Raw genomic sequence first — 14,017 nt, 5'->3', positions numbered from 1 at the left:
TCCATGGTTCCTGGAATTCCAACCTTGTTGATTAAGTGAGCAGATTCTGCAGTACAATCCCACAGTGCTCAAACACTAAAAGTCAGCTCCTGACTGGAAAGTAGCCGTGCAGATTTCATTGGAAATAAACATATTCCTAAGCTTTAAATTTTTATGTATATATTATATACTATATTAAAGGTATGTATTTTTTTTATTCTAAAAAAAAGGAATATTTACCTCTGATCAAATCAGTAAGACTCACAGTACATAGGGAACAGTTAAAATGCATTAAGGTCTATTCATACATACATACCAGCTGGATTATAAAAACAACCAATACAAAATAATGTTGCTAATTCTTAGCAAATCTTAACAAATACATGATACATGTTTTTGCCCAAAAAGAAAAAAAAAAAAAAAGAACCTCCTCTTATTTGCATATACATCCTAGGCCACAGTGAGAGAATTCTCAATAAAATTAACCTAATTTGTTTGTGAGTTAAGTGGCCCAACATAAGGTACTGCTAATCCAAGACATACAATTCTCTTCCAGGATAATAAAATATAGGCATCATTTGAGGGTAAATGAGTGGGGAGCAGGAGTTGAATTCCAAGGTCTAAGGCTCCTAAGGACTGGTGAAATCATTAGTGGGACCAAGTTTCAAGGGAGAGAAGTTGGGCCATCTGTCTGCTGAAAACCTTCTGGCTCACAGCATCTAGCCACTGACCGGCACCATCTGCTCCATCTGGGTCCTATTTCCCCTCCTGAGGCTTTCACCCTTTCCTTCCTCACTGTTAGCAACCCCTCCCCCCATGACTCCTTCATTCAACAAGAACGTGGGTGGCTCCAGGGCTTGGCTCTGTGGTGGCACGTCCCCTCTTGCCATGTTCCCCAAAGGACAATTCACCACACCCAGTCCCAGGAGAGACATCTGACACCATGACTTCACAACAGCATACATTTGATGCTCCTCTATCCTTTTGGTGAGTATCCAGTTTATTTACACACTGTGTACACACTTATGTCAATACCCAACAGAGATCTCTCCCATTAGAAAGATTCAGCTAATTCCTTATGTAGGACTTCCAAATGGACCTAATTTCTGGGAATCCAATGGCAGCCTCTAGCTTCTCTCTCTGGCTCCTTCCCAACTAGGGTGTGTGAAACTTCCCGGAGGGCCACCGGGACCAGACTCAGCACCCTGGCTCCCTACAATAACACCGCCCGGAACATGTATTTCTAGGCTCCTGCCTGGGACCTGGGACTCTGAGCCAGGCCTCTACAAGTGCCCCTCTCCTCAACACATCTCACCGTGAGCACACTCACATGCTGGAGGCTGAGGGGGAAGGAGCACCCAGAGCTGTAACCCGTAAGCCAAGTTCAGCTCAGAGCTGAACAGCCACAAACATCTGACCTGCTGCTTCAGCCCTAGGGAACTCAAAGACACTTGAAGCCTCCAAAGGGTTTCCTATTTCCCTTCTTCTCCTGACCCCTCAGAACATGACATTCAGTTTATAATTTTGTGACAATTGAAAGGATTGAGAACATGAGACCATATAAAGGGCATTCCAAAGAGAGGACTGCAAAAAAGCCCTAGCTTGACACAGGTACAGGAGATGGTGAGGCGGCAGACACCTCTGTTTTCAGATTTCAAGTCACTGCAGCTCTGGCTCCCAAGTGTGCAACAAAGCGGCCTCCCCCACTCCGCAGCTCTGAGTCTCTGTCAAACATGATTAAGGTGCGGTGAAATGGAGTGGCTAGTGGGGCTGCAAGCCAGGAGCTGCCGGCTGCCTCTGCTTTCTAAGCTGCTGTCAAGGCCACTGAGGGAGACAACTCGGGACAGTGAAGCTGCTTCAGCTGTCTGCTCGGCGCCCTGGTGCTCCTCACCTGGCAGAGCAGGCTGCTGGACCACATTCTGCCTTCTCACACAGGCGCACAGTAGATTCTCAGACGTCACTTGCACAACAAGACTCACTTCTGGTATTTAACAATAAATGTTTTCGAAATCCTCAGGACTCAGGGCCGAAAAATCAGAGGTAAAGCAATAATTTTATGCTGCAATAAACCTACTGTTAGTATCCCTACAGTTAAATTACACACTCATTGCATGTGCGCGCGCGCACGCGCGCGCACACACACACACACACACACACACACACAGTACATCTAACATCTGAGTGAGAAAGACATTTTCAGATGCTACAGGAGAGGAGAGTTTTTTGGGGGGTGGGGTCGGGTGGAGGGAGAAGCAGAAGGAAACTTCCCTGAACTGAACAAAAAGAAACACCTGTTGAAACACCACGGACTAACATATTAAAGGTAAATACCATAAAGTCTAAGCAATTACCAGTTAGAATTTCAAGGAAATTGGCTGGTAGTTCGGTTTGTTTCTTGGAAAACTAAACACTGTGTCTGTGGTCCACTTAGAAAGCATTTTAAAAGAAAAAAGAAGTTAGCCCAAACCAGTAGAACCTAATCACCTAACTTCTAGATTATCTGAGATATCATTTTAAAGGCTTCTGGTTCTGTTTCCTAACAAAGGAATGAGGTGTCCGTGCCACACATTTGATGTGGTATAAAGTAATAACCTGACTGCATTTGAAATTGATTCCACTCCAATAAATACCTTTACAAAGAAAATCTCTGTACAGTGACTCTCCAAATCTACCCAACTTATTTTTATAGTCTTTGACATAAGAATTTTACTGTACTAGACACAACAGTGAAGAGAGAACCGCAGTTCTTTGTAACAGGCTCAATGATAATAAAGGCGGCCACCTCAGGAACTTGCTCCCATACCCTCACCCCCCAGGGGAGGCCAGATCCCCTGGGGCAGCTGTGAACAGAGACCTGGCATCCCCTTTCCTTCACCTGCCAGTCCTTACTCTACCAAATTTAACCATTTGATGTTTCCCAAATGGCAATTTATTTGTGTTTATGTGGATCTTCACATGCAAATACTTCCTAGGGACTGCAATAAACAGTCCTGGACATATTATTTTCATCCTTCTAACACTGAGGGCTGCCTACTGCCCCGTCTGCAGCAGCTGGTCTTCTAATCACAAGACAAAGTGCTACACACAGTCTACACAACCTGAATCTTTCATTCTTCTCAATGATACATGGAAAAATCTTGCCATGACTTCTGAACTGAGGTTCAGCTTTAGGGGTAAGGAAGGTGGGGAGTGAAGACTCTCCCAGACTCCTAGCTTGTTAACAGATACCATGAGGTAAGGAACTTGCTTATTTCCAAAATAAGCTTTTAGTTGATAAAACTTGTAACACAGAAGAAATGAGCCCACCCATTCGGCCAGGCAGCCACTGCTCAAAGTTTTACCCAGAGGTAAAACCCTCCCATTCCACAGGAGGTCTAGCTCAAGTGCACACACAGACACTAATGAATGAGCACAGCAGAAATCCGAGAGCCCCGCTCTATAATCACTGCACTCTCCTGGAAAAGCTCAACTCCTACCCACTGTCACTCCACATGGCAAGAGACCACATGAAAGAACATCAGGCAGAAAACATAACCCCAAATGGGGGGCTTTCAACACTATAAATGTATTAATGTGTTTACTAATTTTAAAATAGCTTGATTAAATTGAATACAAGTTTGCTATTTTGTTGAAGTCAATAAAACTATCAAGTTCTGGGATCGTACAAATGAACCGTTCATCCTAACTAGGTAGACGCGGTATAAAACGCCTCAGGTGCAACATACTACGCTGTCGGTAGCAGGGGAGTGGTGGGAGGGCATAAAAGCTTCTGGAAGAACCATCACTCAATATGCATAACGCTCCCCAGAACTTTTCTCTGGCAGACATGCCAAATCCCTCTTCTGGAACAAGGCCATTTACTTCCTTTGAAAGTGAATTAGAGCTGCCTCTCAGAACTTTTCCATTAGAGCCATTTATGTATTAGCTGCTTCGGAGTTCCATTGGAAAAAAATAAAAATGCCTCACAACAACCAGACTGGCCTGCCACATCCCCAAGGAGCAGTATAAAAAAATTCTTTGATGTAGGGAGAGAGAACCTAGGTCTCTGTGTTAGTAGAGGAGAAGTTTTAAGTACTACGTTGGTGACAAAGAAGGACTGAAACAAGGTCGTCTCTAAATTCAACCCAAGAGCACAGAGTTTAGAAACTCGGGACTGTGAAAGCAGGCAGGACAGCTCAGAACCAGAGTTCTTTTCCTCCCTCACCCCACTGCTCTCCTTGCTTGACGACCACCCATTATTAACTACCAACAGTTACCCTTTCTGTGTCATCTTGCTCCAGCTGCCCCATCCTGCTGAGGAGCATCTGCCTTGCCTGCCTGCATTCCCTTGATTGAGAAGGCTCACTTCCACTACGTACGTTTTAAGCTGTGAGCTCCCTTGTAACTGAATGATACAGAAGGTGGACCTCCCATCTCTATGATGGGCCTCAATTATAAAAAATAAGTTTGAAAGTTGGATCAGAAATTCTTGGAGCTGATATTAACAAACTCATTCTAAACAAGGATTCCTATTTACCAAGACATAATAAAAAGTTAGACTTTACTCAGGCTTAAAATATCAAAAACAAGAACAAAGTTTTTGGCACCTTCTTCCTTCATACACAAAAGAGCCATAGAGTCTAAATATTAGTTTTCCAGAATTCCAGAGTGGAAGGATCACTTAAAGACCAGTAAGGACAGCCTTATCATGTTTACAGATGGGTAAACTGAGGCCTAGACAGGTAAGCACCCGATCCACGATCACAAAGCTGGCTTGTGTCTGGATCAGATTCCCAAGTGGAGAGAGTGAACATGGGGTACCTCAGAGCCAGTGAGACAACCCTTCTGGAGAGAGGCATGGCCTTACCTGCAACTGAGTTGGGCCGTGGCATTACTAGCGAGTTGGAGCTCTGAGAATAAGGGACCGGACCATCTCCAACTGAGGCTTCAGTTTTGGGCAGTATGCTCTCCGCTGACCCAGGGGGCTCCTCTTCTGCCACTGGGGAGCAATTATCTGCCCTGCGATCATGAAGGACTCCTTTCTGTACCCCTAACCTTAGGCTTCCGTCCTTATTCCATTCCAAACTGGAGCCACTCCGGTCATCATTTTCGGATGAACTTGTAATTGTGGCTGAAATGAGAGACCAAAATACTTTGAAGGAGGCCAGGCATAGCTGGGGCTGTTCAGAGTTAACACAAGCACACTGCCCTCCCCATTATCAATGGAAACTTTTCCGGTCCATGCAGATTTTTATCGAAGTATGTTTCATACAATGTATTTTGGTAAATTAGAGGAATGCTGCTTATCAAGGAAAATAAACTAAGCCATTCTACAGGGGAGGGGAAAAAAGCTGGTAAGATAATGAAAAAGCTGTCTAAAAGTATCTGAGAGTTAACAGTAAATCCATGTAATTTAGAGATGATGTATCTTCTCTTTTTAACAAAGATAAATTGCTCACAGAAGAATTCATATCTCATTAAATTCCTTTGAGCCTATAAATATCTTTTCCCAAATTAATATTTGTATAAGGGGGGAGGGGGACAAGGCAATACAATCGTTAATGCAGAAAAGATGGAGGAGAAAATCTATGACAACAAAAATACAATTACAAAGTCAAGCAGAGAATTCGATCCTTAGAATTAAACTTTATAAGAGCTGTTCAAGATGAACTGGACAGAGTAACTTTATTCCTTTAGCAGCATGGAGTAGAAGACCTCCCAGCACACAGAAAACAAGCATGGGAACGGATGCTGGACTGCAGAATTATAATTTAGCCTCTAAGAAAGAAAACCAGCATGGAAAACCATCTTGGCAAAAGAGGAGGAATATGATGCAAGAAAACAGCAATATTCGCCCTACGTGGCTTCTACAAACAGCCACTTCCAATTTAAACACCCGAGCCCCTTGCAAGCCCAGGTTACCATGGACCCAACACTGGCTTGTGTCCTTGAGAACAAGGGCCATGTCCTCTGATCCCTCTGTGTTCCCTGTTGGGATCCCCACAGCCCAGGCCCTTAATGGAGACAGCCAACGGGATGTGGCAGATCAGAGTGCGTGGAGAACTCGGCCACCTGGATTAAGCTACTTCATCAACATAACCTGATGATACACACTAGCAGCAGGCCGGTGAATTAGCACCAACAGCCTGTTATCCAGGATCAAAGGGTCTGAGTTTTGTTTTGTTTATTTTTACGATGCTCTTTAAAGGTTTAGAAGTGCAGACAAAACAATTTCCTCGCTGTGGCCACAGGATATATTCTGTCACAATTCTAGAATGGTCTTTACCCCTGCTGCTCCGGTCTGGACTCATTATCCACTGCTTGTCTCCCTATTCAAAAATCCTTCCTGTGTGCTGAAGCCTCAGACCACCTACCTCCATCGGGTATCTCCCTCTTCTGAGCAGCACAGCACCTGGCACATCCTAAGTCCTCAATAAATGATTGCTTATTCATTGAATAAGCAAATGAACACACTTCTCTTCCAACGGTGGTCAGAGACACTACACTTAATCTCATTGTTTTTGATTCAGGATTTGATATTCTGTCTTCCACCACAATCTAAGGGGATTTGGGATGGGCCCATCACTGGCGTCTGCCATTACTCCCGGCATTTCCAAGCATTCTGTCAACAGTATTAAAACTAATTTTCTCCATCTATTTGGAATCAATCACAGTCATGTGTGTGTTTTTTTTAAGTGGACCACTCATATGAGCCTAAGTATGGCACGTAGGACTCTTTCCACCCTGAAAATGCTGGTGGTGGTGGTAACAGTGCCAGTAACATTTACTTAAGGTTATTATACGTCAGGGACTGTGCTAATGCTTCATAGGCATAGTCTAATTCATTAATGAGATCATTGCTTATTAATAACGATTAATGGTAACCTTGTTAATAAGTTGTGATTGTGAATTGTTACAAGCCTTCCTTTGTAAGTCCAGTGTTGGGGACTCAGACATACTTAGGTTCCCAAGCTACCCCAACATCTGAGTTACAGGAAATGTGTCAGAGTGATTTGTTTGGTTTTCCTCTGTGGTAGTTTTATTTGGGGGCACATACACTTAAGGGAAAAAACACACAGAAAATCAAAGTGATGTCTGTCTGCATTTGCTTTCCCTCAGTGCCCTGCACTGCAGAGTGACACCCCCAACACCCTGAGTCCTAGGTCCGGCCTCAGGCAGTGGGAACAGGAACGGCCTGGTCAGGGGTCCCAGACCACAGGGACAGGCTGAAGGTCCTGCTCTCACCGTACAGCCACACGTGCCCAGGTCCTGAGGAGGAAAGTTGGGGGTGGGGGGAAGTCTGAGACGGGGTTGCATTTCAAAAGGAGGAGAAGTTTATAATGTGCTTCTGAACAGGAGACTCTCGCACGTGCCCTCCTGATGTTCAGCGAAGACACACGGTGCACTGTGCAGGTAGGTGAGCAGCTCTGAAGCCACAGGCCCTCCCCCTGAGGCTGCCCCACTTCACAAGGTTCTCTCCCTGCCATCCGGTGCCAGAGGCAGCCCACACGGCTGGAAGCCCCAAAGCGCCATCTTCGTTCGGCACAAATAAGCCCTGATACAGATTCAAGGGGACAGGTGAAGGCCCAACACATTTCCCCATACAACCCAAGAAACACACTGAATAGGGCAGCTCCACAGTCACCAAGGAAGAGAAGCTGGTTCCTAAAACAAGGACAGGCTACTCAAAAATACCGATTTTTCTTCCAGGCTACCAAATTCAAACTCCTAACCAAGTTAACCAGTCACCTTCAAGTTAACAGACACATACACAACTACAGCAACATCTTCACAATGATGACTTAAAAAAAAAAAAAAAAAAAAAACCTCCAAAATCTATGTGACATTTGACATTTTCTGGAGACTCGGATACTCTTTCAAGTTCCCTAACAACTCAAACATTCTAGCATTTCCTTCCATCAACCAGTACAGATGCCAGCTTTTGTCAACGAAGACTTGCCACCATCATTCAGACGGGGGCTCTACCCCTCTTCCAACATACAGTATTCTGTTAAATGGGCAATTTATCAGGCGTCAAGTTTTATCGAGCCATGAGTTTAGGCTTCACTTCTCACAACTTAGTATTACTTTAGGTTTGTTTGGTCCTGCTCACTGATTCACACGTGCTACTTCTAACTTTCTGTATCATTTGAAAACTCCTTTTAACCAGGGACAGCACACATTCTCTTCCTCTGTAGTAAATGGCACATTTAACTAGACCTACTGGTGCATAGGGTTACACTACTTCCAAAGCATGTCCAACACATAGTAGGACATACATGATCACCACAACCCTGGAGAAGAGGTAGACAGGCTGAGAACCATCAACCCACTTTACAGATACGGAACAGACTTGGGAGAAACTAATCTCTCTTGCTCTATATCTTGCTTTCCCTCCCTCCCTCCCTCCCTCCCCCCCCCCCCTCTCACACACACACACACGGTTAGTGGTAGGTCTAATACCAGCCCTTTTGCCTGCCCACGCACTATATTAAAACTCCCTTTGCCTTGCATAACTCTCAACAAGCCAGAGTTCTCTAAGTGTCTGTGACTAAAAAGTATTTTGCAGTTCATGAAGTCTCACTTGTTAAAAACAGTAGTCCTCAGGCAGAGGCTAGTGGAGAAAAGCCAGTCATGGGTGCACAGTAGCCGGGACAAGTTACCGGTTGACTAGGAGGTGGGAGAGACAGATAGACCTACTCAGTCATTAAATGTTTTGCTATATAAAGTACTGCAATAAAACAGTATTCCTTCTCCTTCCCAGCTTTGCTACACCCCATTCTTTGTCCACTGAAGGTTCTTTCATATGTTGAATGTATACTTGAAATAGAATTTTAAAAAATGAGTGTAAGTTCAGGGCCCAATAAGTAGTTTGGTAGGATCTAAATCAGGTTATAGGTTTAAAGGAACATTAAGAAGAAAATTACAATGAGTACAGTGTTAGTCCAGAATTGTTTAGGGACTAAGGGCCTCTGACATCAAATGGATACCACACAGGTAGAATAGAATTCATCTGTCTTTGAGATGGAGAAAAGTCATGAGGTAAAAAGTGCACAGGGCCTGGGTTCAAACTTTGGCTTCTCCCCCTCTGAGGACCTACAAAAGGTAAGTCTCTCCAGGCCAAATACTGGGAAGGGCACGTTTTTGTCTCTACATTACAAACATCAACTTATGTGTTTCAGTTTTTTTTTTTTTTTTCTTTTTAAATGAGAGAGAGCAAAAGAGCACAAGCTTGGGGGGGGAGGGGGCGCGGAGAGGCAGAGGGAGCAGCAGACTCCCTGCTGAGCAAGGAGCCCGATGCGGGGCTCCATCCCAGGACCCCGGGATCATGACCTGAGCCGAAGGCAGACGTGTAACTGACTGAGCCACCCAGGTGCCCCTGAGTTTCTCTTTATACTGGCTACTAGGAATTGTCAAACTCCCTACCCACTGAGAAGCAAAATGAAAACATCTAACAAAACTCACTCCCGACTTCATCTTTTCTCTTGTATTTTTTTTTATTGAAGTTTAAACGAATGTTGTATTAGTTTGAGGCATACAACATAGCGATTCAACAACTCAACACATTATGCTGTGCTCACCGCAAGTGTAGCTACCCTCCATCTGCATACAATACTACAAGCCCACTGACTGTATTCCCAATGCTGTGCCTTCCATCTCCATGATTTACTCAGTCCTTACCTGGAAGCCTGGGCCTCCCTCTCCCCATCCCCCCACTTCCCTCCCCTCGTTCACTTGCTCTACTCCCTCTTCTCAAGTCACACCTTCGTGGGGAGAAAAAAATCTTATTTTGCTAAATGTCTATTTGTAAGTATTTCAAATCCACTGGGGAGGGATTAAGTATAAAGTAGCCGCAGGAAATCACAGCAGTGGCTACCATAAATATATTAGTGCTTACTACGTACGGGCTCCGTTCTAAGCCCTTGTCATCTCTCAGCTCACTGAATGCTCCGACCAGCCCCACGGGTGGGAAGCTCCGTAAGGCCTGAAGCCTTGCCGTGGTGCTCTGCACTGTTCTGATCACACCATACTATCAGAAGAATCTGAGCATGCACCCCAAATACATGCATTTACAAGTCATGTACCTGCAGTACCCTAATTCATAATACACACACACAAAAAAAACTTCTGAAGAGACTTTTCTAAAAAATCCAGAAATTGACTTTTTTTTTTTTTCCCCAAGCACTCCACAGATGACTGGTCTTCATTCTCCGTTTTCAAAGCCAGGGCTCTATGAAGAGAGTCTTTTGTCCTTCCCTGGGTTGTGGAGAAAATCAGACACAAAGGCAGGTATGTAAAGTGCCTAGTATCTCATGAGTACCCAAGAATGTCTTCCCCCCCCACACAGTGAAAATAAAGTAGCACTGAAAACATAAACATTTTTTAACTTCTATATTCAGTTTAATTGTTGACACAGAGTTTTAAAAGTTAAAACGCTGGAAAGATCAAATAAGAAAAGGACATAATGGTTGCTTAGAAAAGTGGCAGAAGGGGATGAAAAAAGAAAACCCAGCTTCCGCGGACACCGCCTTTGACCCGACAGAATAAAGATCACTAACACCTGTGAAAGGAGAAACCAGGGTCTAAATGAGACTGGGTAAAGAGCAGAGAGGAAGTGCGGGAAGCACCGTGCCCATTACCCTGGCCATCGTGGCCTGCCAGGATTCGCTTCTTCCCTTGTTCGCCCCCAACATCTTACACACGGTTGTGGCTGCCACGACATATTTGGGATTTCCCCAAGTGACGAAGGGAAGGATTACAGAGATGAAACCAGCCTGCCTGAAACCTTCAGACAGAAAGGCCAGACTAGGCTTCTCCCTCCGCGCCCCCTGCAAGCTAACCAACCACACAGGGAACAGAGGCGGCTGACCTGGAGGGACTGCTTTTACCTCCCCAAGCCCAGCAAGGAGAGGACTCCAGGAAGGTGGCCTGAGTTACCTCTGGCTCCAGGGGACTTTCTGGCTTCTTCTTCCACAGCTGCTGGGAGACCAAAGCAGGCCTGTGTCAAGCACCGCAGAGCCTGGCTCTCCTTCTGGCCTTGCCCAGGGGCGCCATGCTCGGGCTCGTAGCAGACAGGTCTCCGTAGCACATCTCCGCCTCAGTGCTCCTGGCATTGCGCAAGACACGCAACAAGCAGCAAGGCCAGGGACCCAAGCCATGGTGCATAGCAGCACCTGCCAGTCCCCTGGACTGTGGAAACCCCTCAAGGGTCAGCAGGGACAGGGAACTGGAGGAGGGGAAGAGGCCACACTGCCCACACAGTCTGACACAGCAGGTAGGAGCCTCCAGAGAAAAGCCCGTGGATTTGTACAACGTGAAGTTTCCTAGCTTTGCCTAACCTGTATACTGAAGGCATGGACACCGGAGCTTCAGACATAGTCCAATGACTCTGCAGAGTCGTGGACTCTTCCAGAAAAGAGCACAAGGCACTATCAGCGGTTGGTATTATTATGCACCTATAGCATGCATCTTCCATCAAGAGGTGTCGATCATGGCCATGTTTTAAACCCTTCTCAGTAACTGACAACTTGCCCAGGTCTCCAAGGGCAGACGACCACTCTTTGGTTCCACAGGTGGACAAGTTTTGAAACATACTGTACCTGAGCTTTACTGTACCAGTACTGAACAAACTTGCTCCTGGTACACAGTAGGTACCAATAAATGCTTGCTACACCCACAGAACAGCCGCCTGAAGAATCCAACCACAGCGTGAATGAATACAAGTACAGCAGGCATTCAGCAGGCCAAATCATCGCTACGGATTTCTTTCCCACAGTAAGTATATTACCGAATTATATATGTAAAGGCAAATTTTCCTCCTTCACCCAAGAGATAAAAAATTAAAAAAAAAGCTTCTATAATTAAGGATGATTTTTTAAATTGCAGGCAATGTAGCAAAATGAATATTAACACAGATCTGAAACACTCTAAACAGTTATTACCAAATCAATTTCAAAGCATTTCAGTTTAGCAGCAAGCAGGGCAATACAGGTGGCAACAAACTTGGATTAGCATAAAATCAAAAGGGCAGGATTTACAACAAGTTAAAAATGAAAATAAAATACAATTAATTCCTCTTTGTAGGCCTCTCTCCACATCTGATCAACTCCCTTGGGACACGAAGTCCAGGAAATAAAAGGAACCAAAGGTCTCTAGCTACCTCTGAAATCATTTTCATTTTACAAGCCTAGGAGGGAGTCAAGTCGAGGCTCAGGAAGATAAAAGTCAGCCCACAATAAACTTTTGTTTTAATATCCTAAGCAACCGGCCAGAAAAACAAACATTATCAAACTCTAGTAAGCACTAGCAGGACCTTAATCCAGTACCCAGTATTTCCTGCAAGCCACTTTTGCAGGAGAAATGTTTCTGTGAAGGTATTCCCTTGCCTAAGTTTACACCTGCCTTCCACCTTCAAAGGGAGAAAGAGCAAACGCAAACCACACCCTACCTCCCCACCAGAGAAAGGGGAAAGGCAGCAGAAAGAGCCTAAATTCTTTACCCTTTTCATATTCTGAGCACTTAATCTCCTGAGAGCTATCTGGCCTGGTGGAATATGGTGGCTCAGGCGCTGGGAAGCTGGGCAGGTAACAACACACCTGCTGTGTATAGGAGACAGGCCCAGTGGGGGAGATGTGGACACCATCCACTTGGAACACCCCTCCTCCTTCGTGGGGCTGGCCTAACACCAACTCTCAAAAAGAAACAGATTTGGGATACTACAAAAGTAATTTGGAGATTATAAATGCCAGCAGGTACAAGCAGCTAGTAGAGAAGGGCCTGGAAGGGACAGGTGACTAACTTTTAACGGTCTCTTACTCAGCCAGAATTTTTCTAATTGTTACCTGTAAGTCCTTCTCCTGGGCACATTTATTATTAATACATAGGAAGGATTTTTTTTTTTAATCTTGATAGGAAGACCAGGTTTTGTTTCTCCTCATCCAATATCCATTCCCTTTCTTCCTAAATAGAAGAAAGTGTGCATTTTTTTAAACGCACACACACAATATTGATCATGATATGGACACAGACAAAAACTACACAGTATGTTTAAATCAAAAAGTGCTTGTTAAAACCCATTGCTTTCAGTGATGCTTTTTAAAAAACCAGACTGGGGGCGGCACCTAGGTGGCTCAGCTGGTTAAGCAGCCAACTCTTGGTTTCAGCTCATGATATCGGGGTCCTGGGATCCAGCCTGACATCAGGCTCCACGCTCAGCAGGGAGGCTGCTTGAGGATTCTCTCTCCCCTTCTCCCTCTGCCCCTCCCACCACTCGCATACTGTCTCGAAAATAAATAAATCTTTTTAAAATAAATAAATAATCAAATGGGCTTTCATACACATTCTAGTGAGTACACCTAGTTTTTTTTTCTAAGCTGAGATTAAAACACTTTACAATTTCCATTTGTTAACAGTTGGAAGCAAGTTTATTCAAAGGAGTGTCACTAAGAAAAAAATGTATTCTCAGGCATGGAGGAAACACCGATTAAAGCCACTTCTTTGCAAAGTTTTCCTTTTAGAGCAAGTTATTAAGAAGCTACTTTATGCTGATTGGGGATAGTTTCACATTTAGAAGGTCTTCACACTGCAAATTTAAAAAATCAGATACTAATTTCTAGGTAATGCCAACGATTTTAATCTGTCAAGAGTAGGAAATTTTACTTTCAAAATATATATATTTGTAGGGAATTCAGTTACGCCCATCCAGCTGAGACAGTATTTGTACATGACAGAATTATTATACTCCTAAAGAACATTTCAGGAACTGGCAACTCCTCAAATAGGATGAAGTGGGACTCCCCTCTGTATAACACAGTAAAGTTGGAACAGAGGGCATGGAGGTTCTGCAAAGCCCTGACTGACCTCTACAGAGAGACTGGAAGGGGTCCAATAAATTCTTCAAATGGTCATGATTCTGTCCTTTCTCCCACTAAGCCAGCCATTCCTCAAAGGAAAATCCTCTTCACCTGCAATGCATCAAAACCAGCAGGGACAGAACACAGGAAGGGTAGTCCGTGGCAGCCCCGAAAAGGCCGTGTGACCCTGTGGGAATGCGACCTTC

General features: G+C 44.6%; 1 protein-coding gene across 17 annotated transcripts in view; it reads right to left on the bottom strand.

Annotated features, from left to right (window-relative positions):
- TANC1 (tetratricopeptide repeat, ankyrin repeat and coiled-coil containing 1) overlaps positions 1-14,017 on the bottom strand; it is a 229,698-nt gene that overhangs the window by 54,348 nt on the left and 161,333 nt on the right. For 12 of the 17 annotated variants that reach the window (XM_027591492.2, XM_027591493.2, XM_027591495.2 and 9 more), the window contains one exon: positions 4,826-5,089. The exons of 3 other annotated variants lie outside the window; for them this stretch is intronic. In XM_027591492.2, the coding sequence (XP_027447293.1) occupies positions 4,826-5,089 (264 nt within the window). Of the gene's footprint in view, positions 1-4,825; positions 5,090-12,800; positions 12,919-13,818 lie in introns of all 17 variants that reach the window. 2 more of the 17 variants (XM_027591507.2, XM_027591508.2) reach the window with 2 other exon arrangements.

Source organism: Zalophus californianus, chromosome 3 (assembly GCF_009762305.2).
Source record: "Zalophus californianus isolate mZalCal1 chromosome 3, mZalCal1.pri.v2, whole genome shotgun sequence".
NCBI classification, from domain to species: Eukaryota; Metazoa; Chordata; class Mammalia; order Carnivora; family Otariidae; genus Zalophus; species Zalophus californianus.
Note: the sequence above shows the minus strand (reverse complement) of the source record. Positions and strands in the feature narration are given on the sequence as shown.